This window comes from Gymnogyps californianus, chromosome 5 (assembly GCF_018139145.2).
Source record: "Gymnogyps californianus isolate 813 chromosome 5, ASM1813914v2, whole genome shotgun sequence".
Lineage (NCBI taxonomy): Eukaryota > Metazoa > Chordata > Aves > Accipitriformes > Cathartidae > Gymnogyps > Gymnogyps californianus.
This window is the reverse complement of record NC_059475.1, coordinates 52,965,368-52,981,249: the sequence shown is the minus strand read 5'-3', so window position 1 is coordinate 52,981,249 and position 15,882 is coordinate 52,965,368. Positions and strand designations below refer to the sequence as shown.

At 36.2% G+C, this 15,882-nt stretch overlaps 1 protein-coding gene across 2 annotated transcripts in view; it reads left to right on the top strand.

The window, feature by feature from the left end:
* The window catches only part of RPS6KA5 (ribosomal protein S6 kinase A5), an 86,538-nt gene extending 77,188 nt beyond the window's left edge, over window positions 1–9,350 (top strand). For both annotated transcript variants that reach the window (XM_050896972.1, XM_050896973.1), the window contains 4 exons: window positions 1,266–1,457; window positions 2,065–2,224; window positions 3,215–3,378; window positions 4,315–9,350. In XM_050896972.1, the coding sequence (XP_050752929.1) occupies window positions 1,266–1,457; window positions 2,065–2,224; window positions 3,215–3,378; window positions 4,315–4,554 (756 nt within the window). In that variant the 3' untranslated portion in view covers window positions 4,555–9,350. The remainder of the gene's footprint in view (window positions 1–1,265; window positions 1,458–2,064; window positions 2,225–3,214; window positions 3,379–4,314) is intronic.
* Window positions 9,351–15,882: the final 6,532 nt, after the last annotated feature.

Genomic DNA, 15,882 nt, shown 5'->3' with positions numbered 1-15,882 from the left:
ACTTTTCTGATTGTGCATTAAGCTATAACAGCAGTACAGAATGCAAAAATACTGTTTTGTAGCAGTTATTCTCTTTTATCCGTAACGAATTCTCTCAGGTTCTGCTTATTGATCTGCTTGCAGTATAGCAATCTTCCCCCCCCCCCCCCCAATGAGTTTGAAATTAATTACTTTGAGTCAGTCACCTTTTGTATTACAAAATTACATAGGGATATAGGATTTCTAATGTTGAGACTTTTTCTAGCATTGCATAGATTAAACAGCAATGGCAACAACAAAATTTTGCTCTCCTTTCTTCTCTCAGAAGTTCAAGGGGGGAGTAGAAATAATTTATAATTCATCTTGGCCTCAGCCAGTTCTCCTAAGACTTAGCTTCTCTCTTGTATTTTTCTTGACAAATATAAATACTCAGGAAAAAGAACAGATTGTCTTAAATCTTCTTCCAAACTGATAACAACTTGTCTGTCTTCAAGTCTGAGATGCCACATTCCAGTCTGTAAAGCTGGAATTCTCAGGGACTACTGTACCAAAGTTTCTTTACCTTGGTGTAAGGAGTAGGCCATTAGTTCGAGGTTGGACTGCTATGTGACCTTCAGTGCTTGAATGCTGTTGGTCCCAGGTCTCTTCCAGAAAGTGTATCTATACTGATTTTGAGATCTGTGCCAGACAGCAGTCGGTACAACTACTGAGCTATTGGTGCACTTTCTAGTCCACCGTCCTTCACTTTCAAATGATTTTTTTGCATTATTGTGCTCATGGCAATATGGCTTCGGTGTATTACCACTTGAGGACCAAAGACTATTCATTACAAGACAAGACATGCAACAAGAGTTCCACACACAAGAAAGCTGTTATTCACAACCTGCCAGAAGGAAGTGGAAGCTTAAGAAAATTTACTTTTGTTTGAGGAAGAAGGCAATTCTCCATTTATGTTGATGTCTTTGCTTTTTTTCTTGTCAGTGCTCCCCAAATTATTTTCCCCACTGTTCTCTGCTAAATACCCATTTTCATTAATAATCTCAGACAGGACTATCCTGACTTGCAGATATACAGGAGGCAGATAAACACATCACATTTTCTTACATCCCAGAGTACCGTTATTTCTACTTTACCATTTTTTTCCCAGTCTCTCCCAGTTCCCCTTTTCTCTAGGGAAGTTTTCTGTAGTAATAAATGTAGGAAATGTAGGGAAAAAAAAAAAACTATTAAGTATTCTAACCAATTTTCTACCCAATGCTGGTATTGATTCTGTCTTTGCTTTTCAGAATTTATTGTTTACAGATGAAACTGATAATTCAGAAATAAAAATAATTGATTTTGGCTTTGCTCGTTTAAAACCACCTGATAATCAGCCTCTTAAGACTCCATGTTTTACTCTTCATTACGCTGCCCCAGAGCTCTTGAATCACAATGGTTATGACGAATCTTGTGATCTGTGGAGTTTGGGAGTCATTTTGGTGAGTGATTGAGGTTTTTAATTGTAACTTTATTGTATGTATTTACTTTGTTAAAATGCAAGGGACTTGACACAATTTCAGACTTGAATTGGGTGGATGCTGAATTCAAGTGAGGTGAAAATACTGCTGCACAAATAATAGGTTCCAAAGACAGATGTTTTCCAGGGGTGGAGATTTCTTTTCCTAAGCAGTAAATTAAATTCAACATTTCTGGGAATGGAAAAAATACTTGATACAGTCTGTTTCTTAAAAAGAGATATTCTTGTTAGGAGATTTTACAGGCATCCATATAATCTTCCTACAGTTTCAATTCAGAGAAGGAATCAGCCTGCATTCTGATTTACAGAAAATTCATTTCAGTAGATATAAACTGGGTAGAAATACCATTGTGTTTTGTTTATAATTTCCTGAAACTTATGAATATTTTTTCTAACAAGGACTCCAGAGAAAGTCTTGCATATTTTAAATTTTCTATAGCCTTGAAGTTATGCTAGTCGAAGTTGTATTGTATAGTGCTGGTGATGCAAAGAACAGCACTCCATATTTAGTAATAGGGTTGTCAATAAATACACTGTGTTTGTTAATACTACTTTTGTTCTCATGACAGTATACAATGCTATCAGGACAGGTACCATTTCAGTCTCAAGACAAAAGCTTAACATGTACCAGTGCATTGGAAATTATGAAGAAAATAAAAAAGGGAGAATTTTCCTTTGAAGGAGAAGCTTGGAAAAATGTTTCTGAAGAGGCTAAAGAGTTAATTCAAGGTATGTATTCACAAATATTTCATGTACCTTGTATTTTTGTCTCAAAAGACAAAATCTAGAGAACTACAGAATATCTGGATGCTGTAATCAGCATCAGAGTGCCTAACCTGACAGAGTAGTATCCACAGCTTGAGCTATGTACTAACCCCTAATAGAAGTTATGGGTTAAGGTGGACAAATCAGAATGGCATTACAAATTGCTTGTATGCCTAGCAGAGAGCTTTCTAATGTAGTGAGATGCTGATAGAAGGTTAGTGGGGTTAGAAGCAACTGAAGAGCTTCAGAAAAAGTGAAGTCACTCTTTTAAAACATATTTAAAAGCAGAGTTTTTATGTTATTTTTACTTTTGTAAAAACACCAGGTTATGAAGTAAATGTTTTCAAAGCTGAGATTTTGCAGAAAATGAATTTATTATATCGTTGTTTCCTCGGGCTTTTTTTGAATGCGTGTACCAAGACTATATTTCTGAGCTGCTTCATTCACGGTTGCCATACTTTGATTCCCGTTAAGCTTTTGAGCATCTAATTATGTTTTCAGCATGAGATAGACACCAATCTTAATTCTACTAAGATGGAGTTCTGAATTTCTGTAGAAGCAGGCTTGTAAAGAATTTTTCTGCCAAAAACGTAGGCATCTCCAGATTCAGACTTCAGTGGATCATGCAGAGAATCTGAAGCTTACTCTCTTGAACTTCATCCTAGACAGGTTTTAAGTGAAATCATTTGGTAGTTCTGAGTTAGTGTGAAAAGAGATGTGAGTTATCAAACAGTTAAATGGCAATTTCTTGCATTTAATGATTCTTCTGGAGAGGATGATAATATAACATTGTGTGAGCCTTATCTAGGATAAATATTGTCATACCTAGGATAAATATTGTCATTACTTACTTATCAAAGCAATGCATCAGATTTTCTTAAAAAATAATTGCATTTTCTGTTAGAAGAAGATAAATAGCTTACAATTTAAGAGAATGTAATATATTTCTATTAGGACTTCTAACAGTGGATCCAAACAAAAGAATTAAAATGTCCAGCCTGAGATACAACGAATGGCTTCAGGATGGCAGCCAGCTGTCATCCAACCCTCTAATGACTCCTGATAACTTAGGCTCTTCAGGAGCTGCGGTGCATACATATGTCAAAGCCACTTTTCATGTAAGTTCTAAGAAATCTTATGTCATGTGCTAAATTTTGTAATGTGTTAATCTAGATTTTTGTATGTTTTCTCTTAATTAAAAATATGTATTTGCCCTTATAATTCAGTGATTGCTTACTGCTGCAATTTTTTCCTCAATACCTAATGTCTATGATTGAGTACAGTGAAAACACGAATGATGAGGCAAGAATAAATTTCTTCAAGACATTTATACTAATGGGGTTTTGGGGACTGAGAGACAGCTGGTCCTGAAATAGCTATTATAAATACTATGTTTCTTAGAGAAATCTATTAAAAGGTCTTCAAACTTTTATAAAAAAGTAACTTTCTATTTAACTTAAGCAACTGTTTGACTTTTTGCCCTTATGGAACTAGAACATATCTAGTTCATGTTTTTAATATCATGGATGCTTTAATGGACTTGCTTGTCTACCATTGTATATTTACTAAAAACGTTTGAACTGCAACTGTATTATACAAACATAGTGTTGATTCTCATGATTCCTTCTACAGAGAATAAACTGAAATTGAGCAGATTTATTGTGAAATACTTGTAGACGCTTATTACCAAGAAGAGAAAAAGAAAGGAGTTGTTACTTGGAGAGGTCCTGGTAATGCAACATAATTTGAGCTGAAAGAAAAACTGTAATTTAACTAAGTGTAGTTTCTGAAAATGTAGTCTTAAAATAGGTTTAAGGCTTAATAAAAAACACTTCTAAATTAAAAAGAACAAGGAGGGGAAGATGTATTGGCTCTTAAATACATGTAAAGGCTAGTAAAGTTACTGTTACAGCTACAATAAGAATTAGTAGGGATCTGTCAAGAGGTTATAGTTTATCTTATGACTTACTATAGTAACATTCAGAATAAGTTACAAGCCATAAAATGTCTTAAACCTCTTGAAAAGCTTAGAATTACCTTTTATTTTTAAACAGGCCTTTAACAAGTACAAAAGGGAAGGATTTTGTCTCCAGAATGTTGACAAGGCACCTCTTGCAAAGAGAAGGAAAATGAAAAAAACAAGTACAAGCACAGAGACACGTAGCAGCTCCAGTGAAAGTTCACATTCTTCTTCCTCTCATTCTCATGGTAAAACTACACCTACAAAGACACTGCAGCCAACAAACCCTACAGACAGCAATAACCCAGAAACCATCTTCCAGTTCTCTGACTGAAAAGCAGAGAATGTCCTGTCTTGAAGATTTAAGTGGTTATAAACTTGGTAGTACCTATATTGTCTTCTCCCACCCTTCCTCCCTGTGGCTTACAAGCTACAGGAATATGTCTGTCGCGTTAAAAATGTATCTCGATCACACCTTTTTAGCTTTGTATTTCAATACATTTCTTTTTAGCATTAAGTTTGGTATCACTGGATATGGTATAATACTATTATACAACCAACATTGTATTCTCTTAGGGCTGAATTAGTAGTGTGCAGTCAAGCTCAAGGTAAGGAGCTATGCTGCTCGTGGTACAGGTAGGAGGAAGACTGTTTCTCAGTGTCAGAATCTTCCTCCCAGTTTCTTCCCCACTGTTCAAAGAAAGGAAAGCTCTGTAACACGTATAGAACTCTTGGATATTCTGCTTTTACCCAGCTCTGTGAAGAATGTCATAGAATTTGATTCTTCATGCATGTAAGGAATCATTGGTACAATGCACCAAAGCAGTATAGTACTTTAAGGCCTTTTAAATTTGTGGTTACATTCTATCCCATTTATTTGAATTTTAAGAGCAGAATGAAGCATTATGGAACTCTTATGTTGTTTTAAAAAGTAACTCCATATATCTTGTTCTAAACAACTGGGAATATAAGTCTTAGGGGGTTTTTTATTTATTTAATTTTTTTTTTTTAAAAATCTAGGTAAAAGATGTCTGATAGGGCGAGGTGTCTAGTACTGTGATACAATAATTTTTATTTCTACTTTTTGAAGTTAATACTTTTAAAATGTTTTACAGATTCTAAAATGTAATGCTATAAGAGAAAGTGAAATTTCGTATTGAATGCTTTGGAAATGGTCACATGTTAAAATATTTCAAGAATTAAATATAATTTATATTTTCTTTTTATATTTACACAATAACTTTAAAATACTAAGATTTTTTTAAAGATGCAAAAACTCCAGTTTCAACATTTGTCATTATAGGGTCCATACAAAATGTATACGAAGTTATTTGAATTTTGCATTGTGCAAATATGGCAGTTTAATAGTGATTGTAAAATATTAGAGTATATGTTTTCTTTTTTGCACTTTATAACATCAGAAGGAGATGTTTTATAATAAAGTGCACTCAGATCTCTCTTCCTACAAGGTGCTGAGCACTGTTTTACTGGGTTGAATGACCTGAAGTCCACCATATTTGGTGGTTGTGGTCATTGTGAAGGAGAATTCTGTACTTTGCAGGAGTGAATCCCTGTATATTACCCACTGTTTTCATTCCTTACTTAAACTGCAAGGCTCTTTCTATCTTGCTTTTACATTGTATATAACAAATACTAGACCTGGGCACCTTGTGTAGTGTAGATGTTAACAACTTATGCACTGGGAATACTAAAGGGAAATTATATTGAACACTGTGCTTCACAACTTGTTCACTGTGGTGTTCTACAGTGAAGTCTTTCCTACTGTGATAGTATAGTATGTACATAACTGTTTGGAATCATAAATGTGACTTACAGAAACATCAGCATAAACTTTTAAATCAGTGTATTTTATAAATTTATGGAGAGCTCTTTTATTGCTCATATTCTCAATGACTAGGGGTAACTTAAGTGCAAAAGATGACTCCAGTTTTGCAAATGCTTACATGTGTAAGTTTCCACTGAAGTCAGAGAGACTCCTTGTGTAAAGTTAATCATATGCCTAAATTTGTGTGAGGGAAGACTAATTGACTAGGGGATTTTGTTAACAGCTTGCTCTATCTTAAAGTAACCTTAATCCAAACCCTATGCAAAAAAGGCTATAGGAATTGTTTATATCAGTGGTTTTATTTATAGAATTATATCAGATATCAGTATTGACAAATACAATACATCCATGTTTACAGGGATTGTGTGTATCAAAACAAGGCTTTGAAGCCCAACATGTTTGTTCTGTGTTTCTTTAATATTAATAATGGCATTCTGAGGTTTTGGAATTGCTCATGTGAAACAGTTTACTACTTTCTTGATGTGAATGTCAACAGTAATTGCAGCATTAATTTCAGGTTGATGTGAATATTGAGATTTGCACTGTTTATGTAGAAGTAGTATATTTAAAAATCAGTATATGTGCTAATAACACAACCAATTTTAAGTGGCCGATGTTAAAATATTGAAAAATAATTGTCAATGTAATATATTCAGGTTTGCTTTCTGAATGCTCTCTTTGGAAGTAATCTCAATAGTGAACATGGCTCATTTGTAAAAGAATACTTTCCCTCTCCCCAATAAACTTGCTGTAAATACAACAAACACTCCACCATTAATACTTGTTGTGCAGACAGTACAAGTGAATTGGGAGGTTGGAGAACAGGTTGCTTGTAAAGTTTGCACTTTGAGGAGTTCTTGGAATTTATTGTCTTCAGGGTGAGGACAACAAAAAGCAATTTTCGGTTTGATTTCATTTAAGTGTAAGAAACTTTTGGATACCAGGTGGATTTGGAATATTGTGACCCAGCTGAAATAACTTCTTAAGGTTAGGAACACAGTACAGTTGGTTCCCTGTTGGGAAGTTTAAACTGTTGCTTGACAAACTGATGAAACAAGAAGAAGAATGCTTGCACAGGATACTAAATGCTAGAGATAATTGCTGTATGGTCAGAGTTGTTTTCACACAGGTTTTGAGAGACTGTTGTGAGACTAAAATTATTAGAATACATCACTTGTATCAAAGACAACTTTTATAGGTGAATATTTCTGTGTTCTCTTTGTGCTCTAACAGTAGTTATTAAATAAAAATTTAGGAACAGGGTAATTCTTTTTGGCAGGGGTAAGTACATTTAGGTGTCACCTTGCATTTGCTTTGAACCAGTTACCTGGGGTAGGTGAAATGTTTATTCCCTCTGACTTTCTGCTGCCTCCAGGTAACAGAGCTCTTGAGGAGGTGTGTTTGACACTAAGCTGTCTGAATTTTTAGGTTAGCATCTTTACATAAACTGCTGATCTTCATTTACATTGGTAAAACTGAGTTGCAAACTAGGCATCTCAAGAGCAGGTTCACTTCTTGTTCAGGTATCCCTGCAGGAGACTAGTTACTCTTGGCAGAACAATGTTGTCTCAGCTTAATCTGTTGCCTAGCCTGGCACTCTAGGTCATATAAAGACCATGGGCCAAATTTGTCATACTCATACCACTATTTCAAATCTGAAGTGTACAAGCCAATCTTCATTAGTACTATAAATACTTTATATTGCCTTGGTAAAGAGGTGTTAGACTGTAAATTATGTTTATACTCAGATTAAGTTTCCTTCACAGTGCTGCTATGCATCAAACAACTTTTAATGTCTAGTAAGGATATCTCTCTACTGTCGGAAATGTAATGCAGTCAGCAATATTGTGGGCAAATTTGTTTGAAAAATCAATTTTCTTATCAGTAAAGATTTAAATAACTAGTGTGGTTATTAATATAATCTTTAAAGTACTCTATTCTGTAAAGCTATTTCTTTGTAATACTTTTAGAAACACAAATATTAGTAATTAAGAGGCAATTCTGCTAAAGGATTTAGAGGAGTACAAAGGAAGTAACATGACTTACTGTTCCTCTGGCGTAGTGAAATTTCTACACGTTTATATAAGGAAAAGCAGCTGAAATATTTATTGTTTCTTAATAGAAGGGTCAGTGCGTTTGGCATATGTATTGTTTACTGCTGAAAAAAACTTTAATAAAATGCTTTATTAAACAGTTTTGGGAGGGTAACACAAAAATACAGTATTGCATCTGAATGGATTGAGGCTTCAAGTTGACATTGCTGATGTACGTATTTTCTCAGCCCTTTTCCCTGGCTACTTTTCTGAACAAGATAACAATACCTGCACAGCCATGTTCCCTGGCACTCATCCAGGAACAGAATAATTCTTGGCAGAAAATATTCACGGAATGATGATGTATGTTTATTGGTTGTGATGAAGTGTTGCACAAGTGTCTTACATTTTTAATATATGCATGTATTATGTGCATGTATGTGGGTACATGCTGTATTGCACGTCTAGGCCTCAATTTAAAGTAATACGCCTTGTTTAAGAGAACCTGTACTTAAAAATGAGTTCTCGACTCACACAGATTCAGAGGACCAGACAAGGGGGCTACCACAGGAGAGGAAGAAGGTTATGGGAAGTCAGAGGTGAGAAGCTTCTGGGAAGATGTTTATAGGGGTAAATTTCTCCTCTTGCTATATCCATGTGTGTGTAATATTCACTGACACTGAATTGCAAGCTTTCTTGGCAGTTACCCTGCATAAACACATTTCCTAACTCTGCAGGTCTGTGAGTACGTGCATGTGTGTCTACACACACGTGTGTATCTTTATATGACATTTTGGTCTTCAGTTGGAATTTTTTGTTCTTTTTCAAGTATCATTCCAGGTGTTTTTACCAAGTTGGTGGTCTTCATTCTTTTCCCCCACATATGACAGTCTTTCTCAGCACTGATTTTTACATTGCAAAACATGACATTGCCTTCCTTCAGTCGAGATAGTTGACTGAATATTCTGGATTGAGAGAACAGGAAATAATGTGGCTGTTTGCTGTAAAGAGATAGAAGTGCTTTGATCTTTGTATACCTGTGAGAAACATTTCTCAGTTTGCTCCTTTGACCCACAGGGCACTGGATTCTATAAAAAACAAGAAATGCAGAGCTGTTGGCTAGCTCTTGCGTGCCATCCCGCATTTTTATATATCACTTGTTCAATAGATTCTGGATGTTCAGAACACCTATGTAGAAAAGAAAACTTATGATGATTCCTGTAGTCTGCACTAGTAAATAAAGTGATGCTTTCAATTACATAGACCAGCTGGAGCAGTCTTGTTTGTTGTGCCCGGAAGCAGCAAGAGCGGAGAAATGTAAGACACCTGCAATAATGTAAATTTGAAGAAAACACATGTATTTTGACAGCCTTTGTGTTCTGTGTGATAGAAAGAGAAGTCTGCAACTGCCTGGGAATCAATGGTAAGTGTTTAGGTAGATGAGATGGTATGGGCTGGTCTGACAGCTTACTGTCACCCACAGGGCCATTCCTGATCCTTTCTTCTGGCCACATGCTCTTGGTTCTGGTGTTTGTATCACCTCTCAGCCAGCAGAGGCAGGAGGAAATAAAAGCGTTCCATTAACTAAGTTAAAGGCATTTTGTTTAACACTGGATTAATAGATTTTGTAGTTAATCCAAAGTAAAAGTAGTAATGAAGCATTGCAAAACCTAGGATGCTATGATGCTAGGATTTTTGAAAACTAATACTTTATTCAGCGGTAGAAAGGAATCCATACGATTCACACACAAAATCACTTTTTAAAACTGGCAACCAATCTGGCTGTATTCACAAAATTCATCCAAAAGTCTGCTAACTTCCTTTGAAATGCCAACAATAAAGCAGAAAAAAACAGAACTCTTAATTGCTCAGGAACTGCTCAAAAACCTATCACAGATGAAACTGCAAGCTGATTGCAAACTTGCTGCATTTTTCTTAATACGAAGATTAATTTTACTTTGTCAACAAATCAAGCTTCAGATCTCAAAATTGGCATCTCATTTATGTTTATCTGATTTTCCTTGTTTTGTTTTGGTTTTGGGGTTTTTTTTAAGTATGTAGTTGTCTTAGTATGATAGTGACCAAAGGTTTATTTTCATAAGTAAGAGAAAATATAAGGATTTAGGCTAAGGCCTTGTGAATAACCAAAAGAAGTCTGCTGGGAAAGGTAATCACTCTCTTCAGCTAGTTTAGTTCAAAATATACATATATATTACTAATATTTGCTGATACAACTACATCTAACCAAGTACATTTTACATCAGTTATGGGTGTGACTCTGTGTGACACATTCAGCTATGCTAAAAAAGCTTTCAAGTATAAACTAGTCTTTGGAATTACAGCAAAGTGAGAAGGAAGTGAGGGAAGTTGTATGTAAAGACAGTGATGCAAAGAGGGGACAATGCTCAAGGTTTGTCTCGAAGTTACACTGACAGAGGTGACTAGGCAATAGTATCGTATTGTCTGTAGAAGCTTACTCATTAACAGTATGTATCCTTTTTTTCCTTTAAAATCAATATACAGTGGAGAAGATAAACTAAATTTGCAAAAGCAGCAAGTACCTCAAAGCTTTTTCTCAGTTGTCTCCTTAATGAGTTCTCATCCTTTATATAGCTCAGCTGTACATAATAGTTACTCTGAAGCTATGCCTACTTAAGGGAACAGGATCCCACTGTCTGGTGATGCGTTCATTGTACAGTGATTGTGCAAATTAGAACTCAAGGTGCTGTATCCCTGCTGCTTTTAAGTTCAAGTGTTAATACCATTCTACTTGATACGTATCGCCATGTCAGTCTGTCCGTATGCAGCCCTGGCATGTCACTTAGTTCAATTTTAAAGCTGTCAGATTAAAAGGAAAACTTGAGATCTACTTCAACACCGAAGTGAGAACCGGCCTTTAATCTTAATGTACATCTGGGTTACAAAAATGAATAAAAGCTTGGCATTGGCTTTCAACCTTGACAGTCTTATCATTAAGATGCTACTGCAGCAAATTTTGATGCTTACAGATATCTTTACTGTACTGATCTCTTCCACCTGTAGAGAGAGAAACCTGCAAAATTATTTCCTGTCAGAAAAAACTATCTTTTGCTAGAGTCCCGGTAGAAAAGATCATCCATAATTTCTACCTTTACCTCTGAAGCTGTAAAGGCAAGAAATGAATTGGTGACAGATTCTGACAGCTGGTTATAAAGGAGCAGGCTGTGTTAATTTGCAGTAAGTGGAACACGGTGTGCTATTTCTTGTGTCAGTGTGGGCAGGAAGGGAGGAGAGGGAAAGAAATGGGAAGAAGGGAATGCTGAGTGCTTTGCCTCACTGTAATGTACAGGACGTTCTGGTTGCACACCATTGCTTTTGAAGAAGCGATGGTCTCCATGTTTAACTTAAAATCTTTAAAAAAAAAAAAAACAAAACACAAAACAAAAAACCACCAGATTCACCTGTCAACTTTTTTCTTGGAGGGAAATGGTGCTATTTTCAAATGGTAAAGGCTGCAACATGGACATTGATTTCCTTAACTCACTATATGCCAGTTATCAACAGATTACAGTGAAGTTTTCTTTCTGACCAATATGCACTTCTCTAAAATTCTTAGTCACATCAACAAAGTGCAAAACCTTGTGGCAGAAGTTTACCAAAAAGCAAGATAAGTAATTGCAATGGTTTATTTTACCCAATATTGAGAAAATGAATGAGTATAGGGTTCTGATTTTGGATGTGGAAAAGCACTAGAAGAGAAGATAATTTTGTGAATGCAGTAGTGGAAGAAATAAAAGAAAGCTGTTTTCTGGAAGACTCCTCAGAACTCATCGAAGATTTGTGGAAACAGATGTCAGCTGAATGCTCCTGTCTCTAGAGCTGTTAAAGCCTAACCATGCTGATCTGGAGGATGGTAAGCTCAGCCTGTTGTTGGCCAGTCCTGTCAGAGCCACAGGTTTATGAAAATGTGTTGTTGGGGCTTCTGTCTTCGAGGTACTTCCCCTTATTTGTAAGTCTTGCTAACCACCAGGGAATGAACAGCATTTGGCAAATCAGGTTCTTTAGCTGTGCTGGAATGATAACTGTAATGAAGGTTTTGATCTTCAGTCAGCCCGTTTTTTTCTCCAGGCCATGGTGTTCAGAAATAGGAAGAGATTTTTTTTGGTGCCCTAAATTGTGTGCTTAACCACTGTGGTGGCTTCAAAGTTAATGCAAAGCAATCTGGAGAAGTACGTCATGTCATTATTAACAAGTCAACCTTTGTTTCCTTAGGAGAGATTCTTGCCAGAGCTGCGCACAGCGCAGAGCAGCAGCGTGGATATTCCCCTTGGATAGCTAGTGGTCTGTGTGTCCATTGTTCTTCCAACTCTTAAGTTGTGCTGGGAACTCTTCTCACAGAAGAATTAAAAAAAAAAAAAAAATAAGCTGAACATCTGAATGCTAGGCAGATGATACTTGGGTGAAGGCAGTTTTGTAGGTAATAACCAAGGATATTTATTAGCTGTTGCATTATGCACAACTTTTATGGCACTAGGGAGAAGTATCTGAACAAGTCTCTAACAGACTGATGGTATTTGAGCTATTACTGATCTCCAGCACTGTCAGGAGCTTGTTTTTGGAGAAAAATGTGTGAATATGCCTATATGTTTAAGTCCTATGGTGCAATGCTATCAGTATCTCTAAAGAATCCCATGTTCTTCTAGCGTACATTTGGGTTAAGTAGGTTATGCAGGTTTTGTTTGTGGATTTTTTTAATTATTATTATTTGTTTTTACTCCCCATATTGTATACTTAGTTCTGTTCCTTTCTTAAGCTTTCTACTTATGTTAACCCTCTTATCTCTTAGATTTCTCTAGTCTTTCTGCTTGTCCTGAAAGGCAATGGATGGATCTTTCTGCCCAAAAAGAACTGTAGAGTCAACTGTCCAATATATAGAAGGAATAAAAATATGAAGGAAGGCTATGCAACAAACCCTTCCCTTTATCAGAAGTGTAAAAATACCTAGCTTAAAATACACTGGACTGAATAGGTATCTTAGTCTTCAGACAACTGTTATATTTGATAAATGGAATGAATAGTGTTAGAAGTACAAAAAGAACAGTTTTAAAAAATACAAAAAAATTTTTTTTTTTTTTTTTGAGAATGAGTGCAAACCAAAAGGTACAAACTCAAATAGCACCTTCAAACTTGGACCTAAACATACTCTGAACAACAGGTGTTAGATCTGGCTGCCTGATTTGCCTTTTACACTTTGAAGTAGGGTTAGGTCAGAAGCATGTAGGAGAAATCTGCGTTGTCCTACAGATGTGAAACTTCAGATTTTCAAGAACATGTACTTGGACCCAGCAGGAGCACTAAGAGGCTGAAAGCTGGCAGTTATTCCTCAGAAACTTTGCTCATGAATCATCTTTGTGAACTGAAGATAGGTAAAGCCCACAGAACGATAGTTCACATCCATCCCCAACCAACTGTAATCACAGTAACATCATTGCTTTCTACTTCAGTTTTTATCAAGCAGCTAAAAAAAGTACATATGTTCTATTGTTACCTGGTCTGTGCTGATAGGTAGAATGATCTCCAGGGCAGTGAAGCGGACTGGAAATGATCCATTCTGTGGTTTCGTGCAAATGCTAGACCTTGTGGAGACTTCTTTGATCATGTTATTGTATTTTAAATAAACTGTGGCTTAGTCCTAATCTTCCCTGGAAATATCTAGTTGAACTTTTCATAGAAAGGAGCTATGACATAGCGGAGTATGTGAAGAGGAAAAATTTTTATTTCTGGAGAATCTCAGAAGACACAAGCAGAATTTGTCTTTATGCCAACAAGAGCAAGTGTTAGGCAATAGAGTTCTGAAAGGTTGAGTAGGGCCAGATAAAGTAAGTTGCAGTGTGTAAAGCCAACTGAATTTTGCAAGAACGTAGGAAATGTCCTACTGAGTCAAACCAATGACACCAGAAATGCACGCAGCACTCAAGATGCAGGCGTGCCATGGTTTACAGGGTGGCAGAATGATGCATGCTGCTTTGTTCTGAGTAGCCTTCCTGGTGATGCCTGGTGTTTTGTTGGCTGCTACTGCACAATGCAGCAAAGATTTCGGGGAGTTGTCTGTGATTTCCTATCTGACATCCTGTGTAGAACAGGGTATCAAATGTAAATCAGTTAGTCTTCTGTAGAGCAAATAACTTGTGTTTGACCAATTCATGTTACCTGAAAAGCATCCAGTCTTGTTTTGGAGACATCAAGACTTGAAGAATCCACTGCCTCTTTGGTATTTGACCAAGTAGTTAATTATCCTGATAGCTTTTTAAAAGATCTAATTTCTTATATAAATTTATTTGTCACAGGTCTCCAATTTTGTGTTCTTATTTTCTCTATTAATCTATTTGTAAGTGCTGTTTTCTTTATATGAAGTTTAATTTCCAAAACATAAAGCCAGTATTTTGTTGGTTCTGCCAGTTATTATGGCAGAGAGAGACTGTTGGTTGGCCGGGTCTCTTAACTCGTACTTGCTGTGCAGAAATAGCAGCTAGCACTCTTGTTACTGGGTCCACATTTTGCCAGTTCTTAGTGTTTCTGCCCAGTTGGAGTACAGGTCTCTTGGAATTTGCCGCAGCTGATCCTAGGAAGTCTCCTTCTCCTCTCTCTGCTAAGGACCTTGCTTTTGGACATCATAATGTAACCTTGTATGCAAATTTCCAGGTTTTTCTCTTAGGGTCACGTCAGGCTAAGCAGGCTATACTCTACCACTGTCTTCTGCCTTCCTTTGGCACATAGGCACAAGCCCCGTGTCCCCACAATGCCCCTGGCATTCCATGAGCTATTCCGAGGGACGTGATGAGACTGAAGGGTGCAACCCTTTTTTTTAGGACTTTTGTATACTAATTCTGGATCTACTGATTTTTAAGACTTCTCTCCAGTTATTAACGTCATTGAAAAATCTAATTTAAATGCATGATTTTCATTCTTTCCAAACACACAACAAAAATAGTTGCTGAACACTCCTTTATCTATATCACAAACATTTTTCTTACCTCTGGATAGTAACGAACTGATGAGGTTGCTAGAATTTTTTCATTATCCTCAGCAACTCCCAATCTCTGTGGATTCCTCTAATTTATTTTGGTTTTCTTACCTATTTGTCGTAGTACTCACAACATACAGCAATTTCTGGTAATGTTTCAAACAGTAGCCTACAGCCTACAGATTTAGAAACTTTCAGAAATTATATGTAGTTTTCGACTCCCTCTGGTGGTCTGGCAATGTAGTTGGCAAGTTGTTTAACTGCTAATACAGCAACAAGGAGAATGTTTGAATGCAGTATGACACTGTAGATGCTTCAAATTTAACCATCATTGTTTGTCCCAGATGCATTTAAATAGCAGTGGGGAAAATATTGATGTTTATTAATAATACAAATAATTTTTATTACCAATGAGTAGCTAGGAACATTGCAAAAAAAAAAAAAAAAAGAAGTGAAAATTCAAAGCTTTTCTTCTATGTAACAATTGAATTTATTTAAAGGGATTGAACTTAGGAACTGAAGAAGAGATGTAACTCAACTGCTGCACTCAATAAATTCAATGTGAGAAACACTTGATCTTCATCTTCTCTTAAGTGGTCACTTAAGAGTGCAGTTTGAAGCAGCAATTATGTGAAGACAGTGATTTCTGTGTAGACAGAAACTGATCTGGGAATAAAACCTAAGTATGACTTTAGCCAATAATGTAATGAAACCAAACAATTGTACTACAGAGAGAAGAGCTGCCACTATTGCTTTGCTGGCTAAAGAGACTTTATTCAG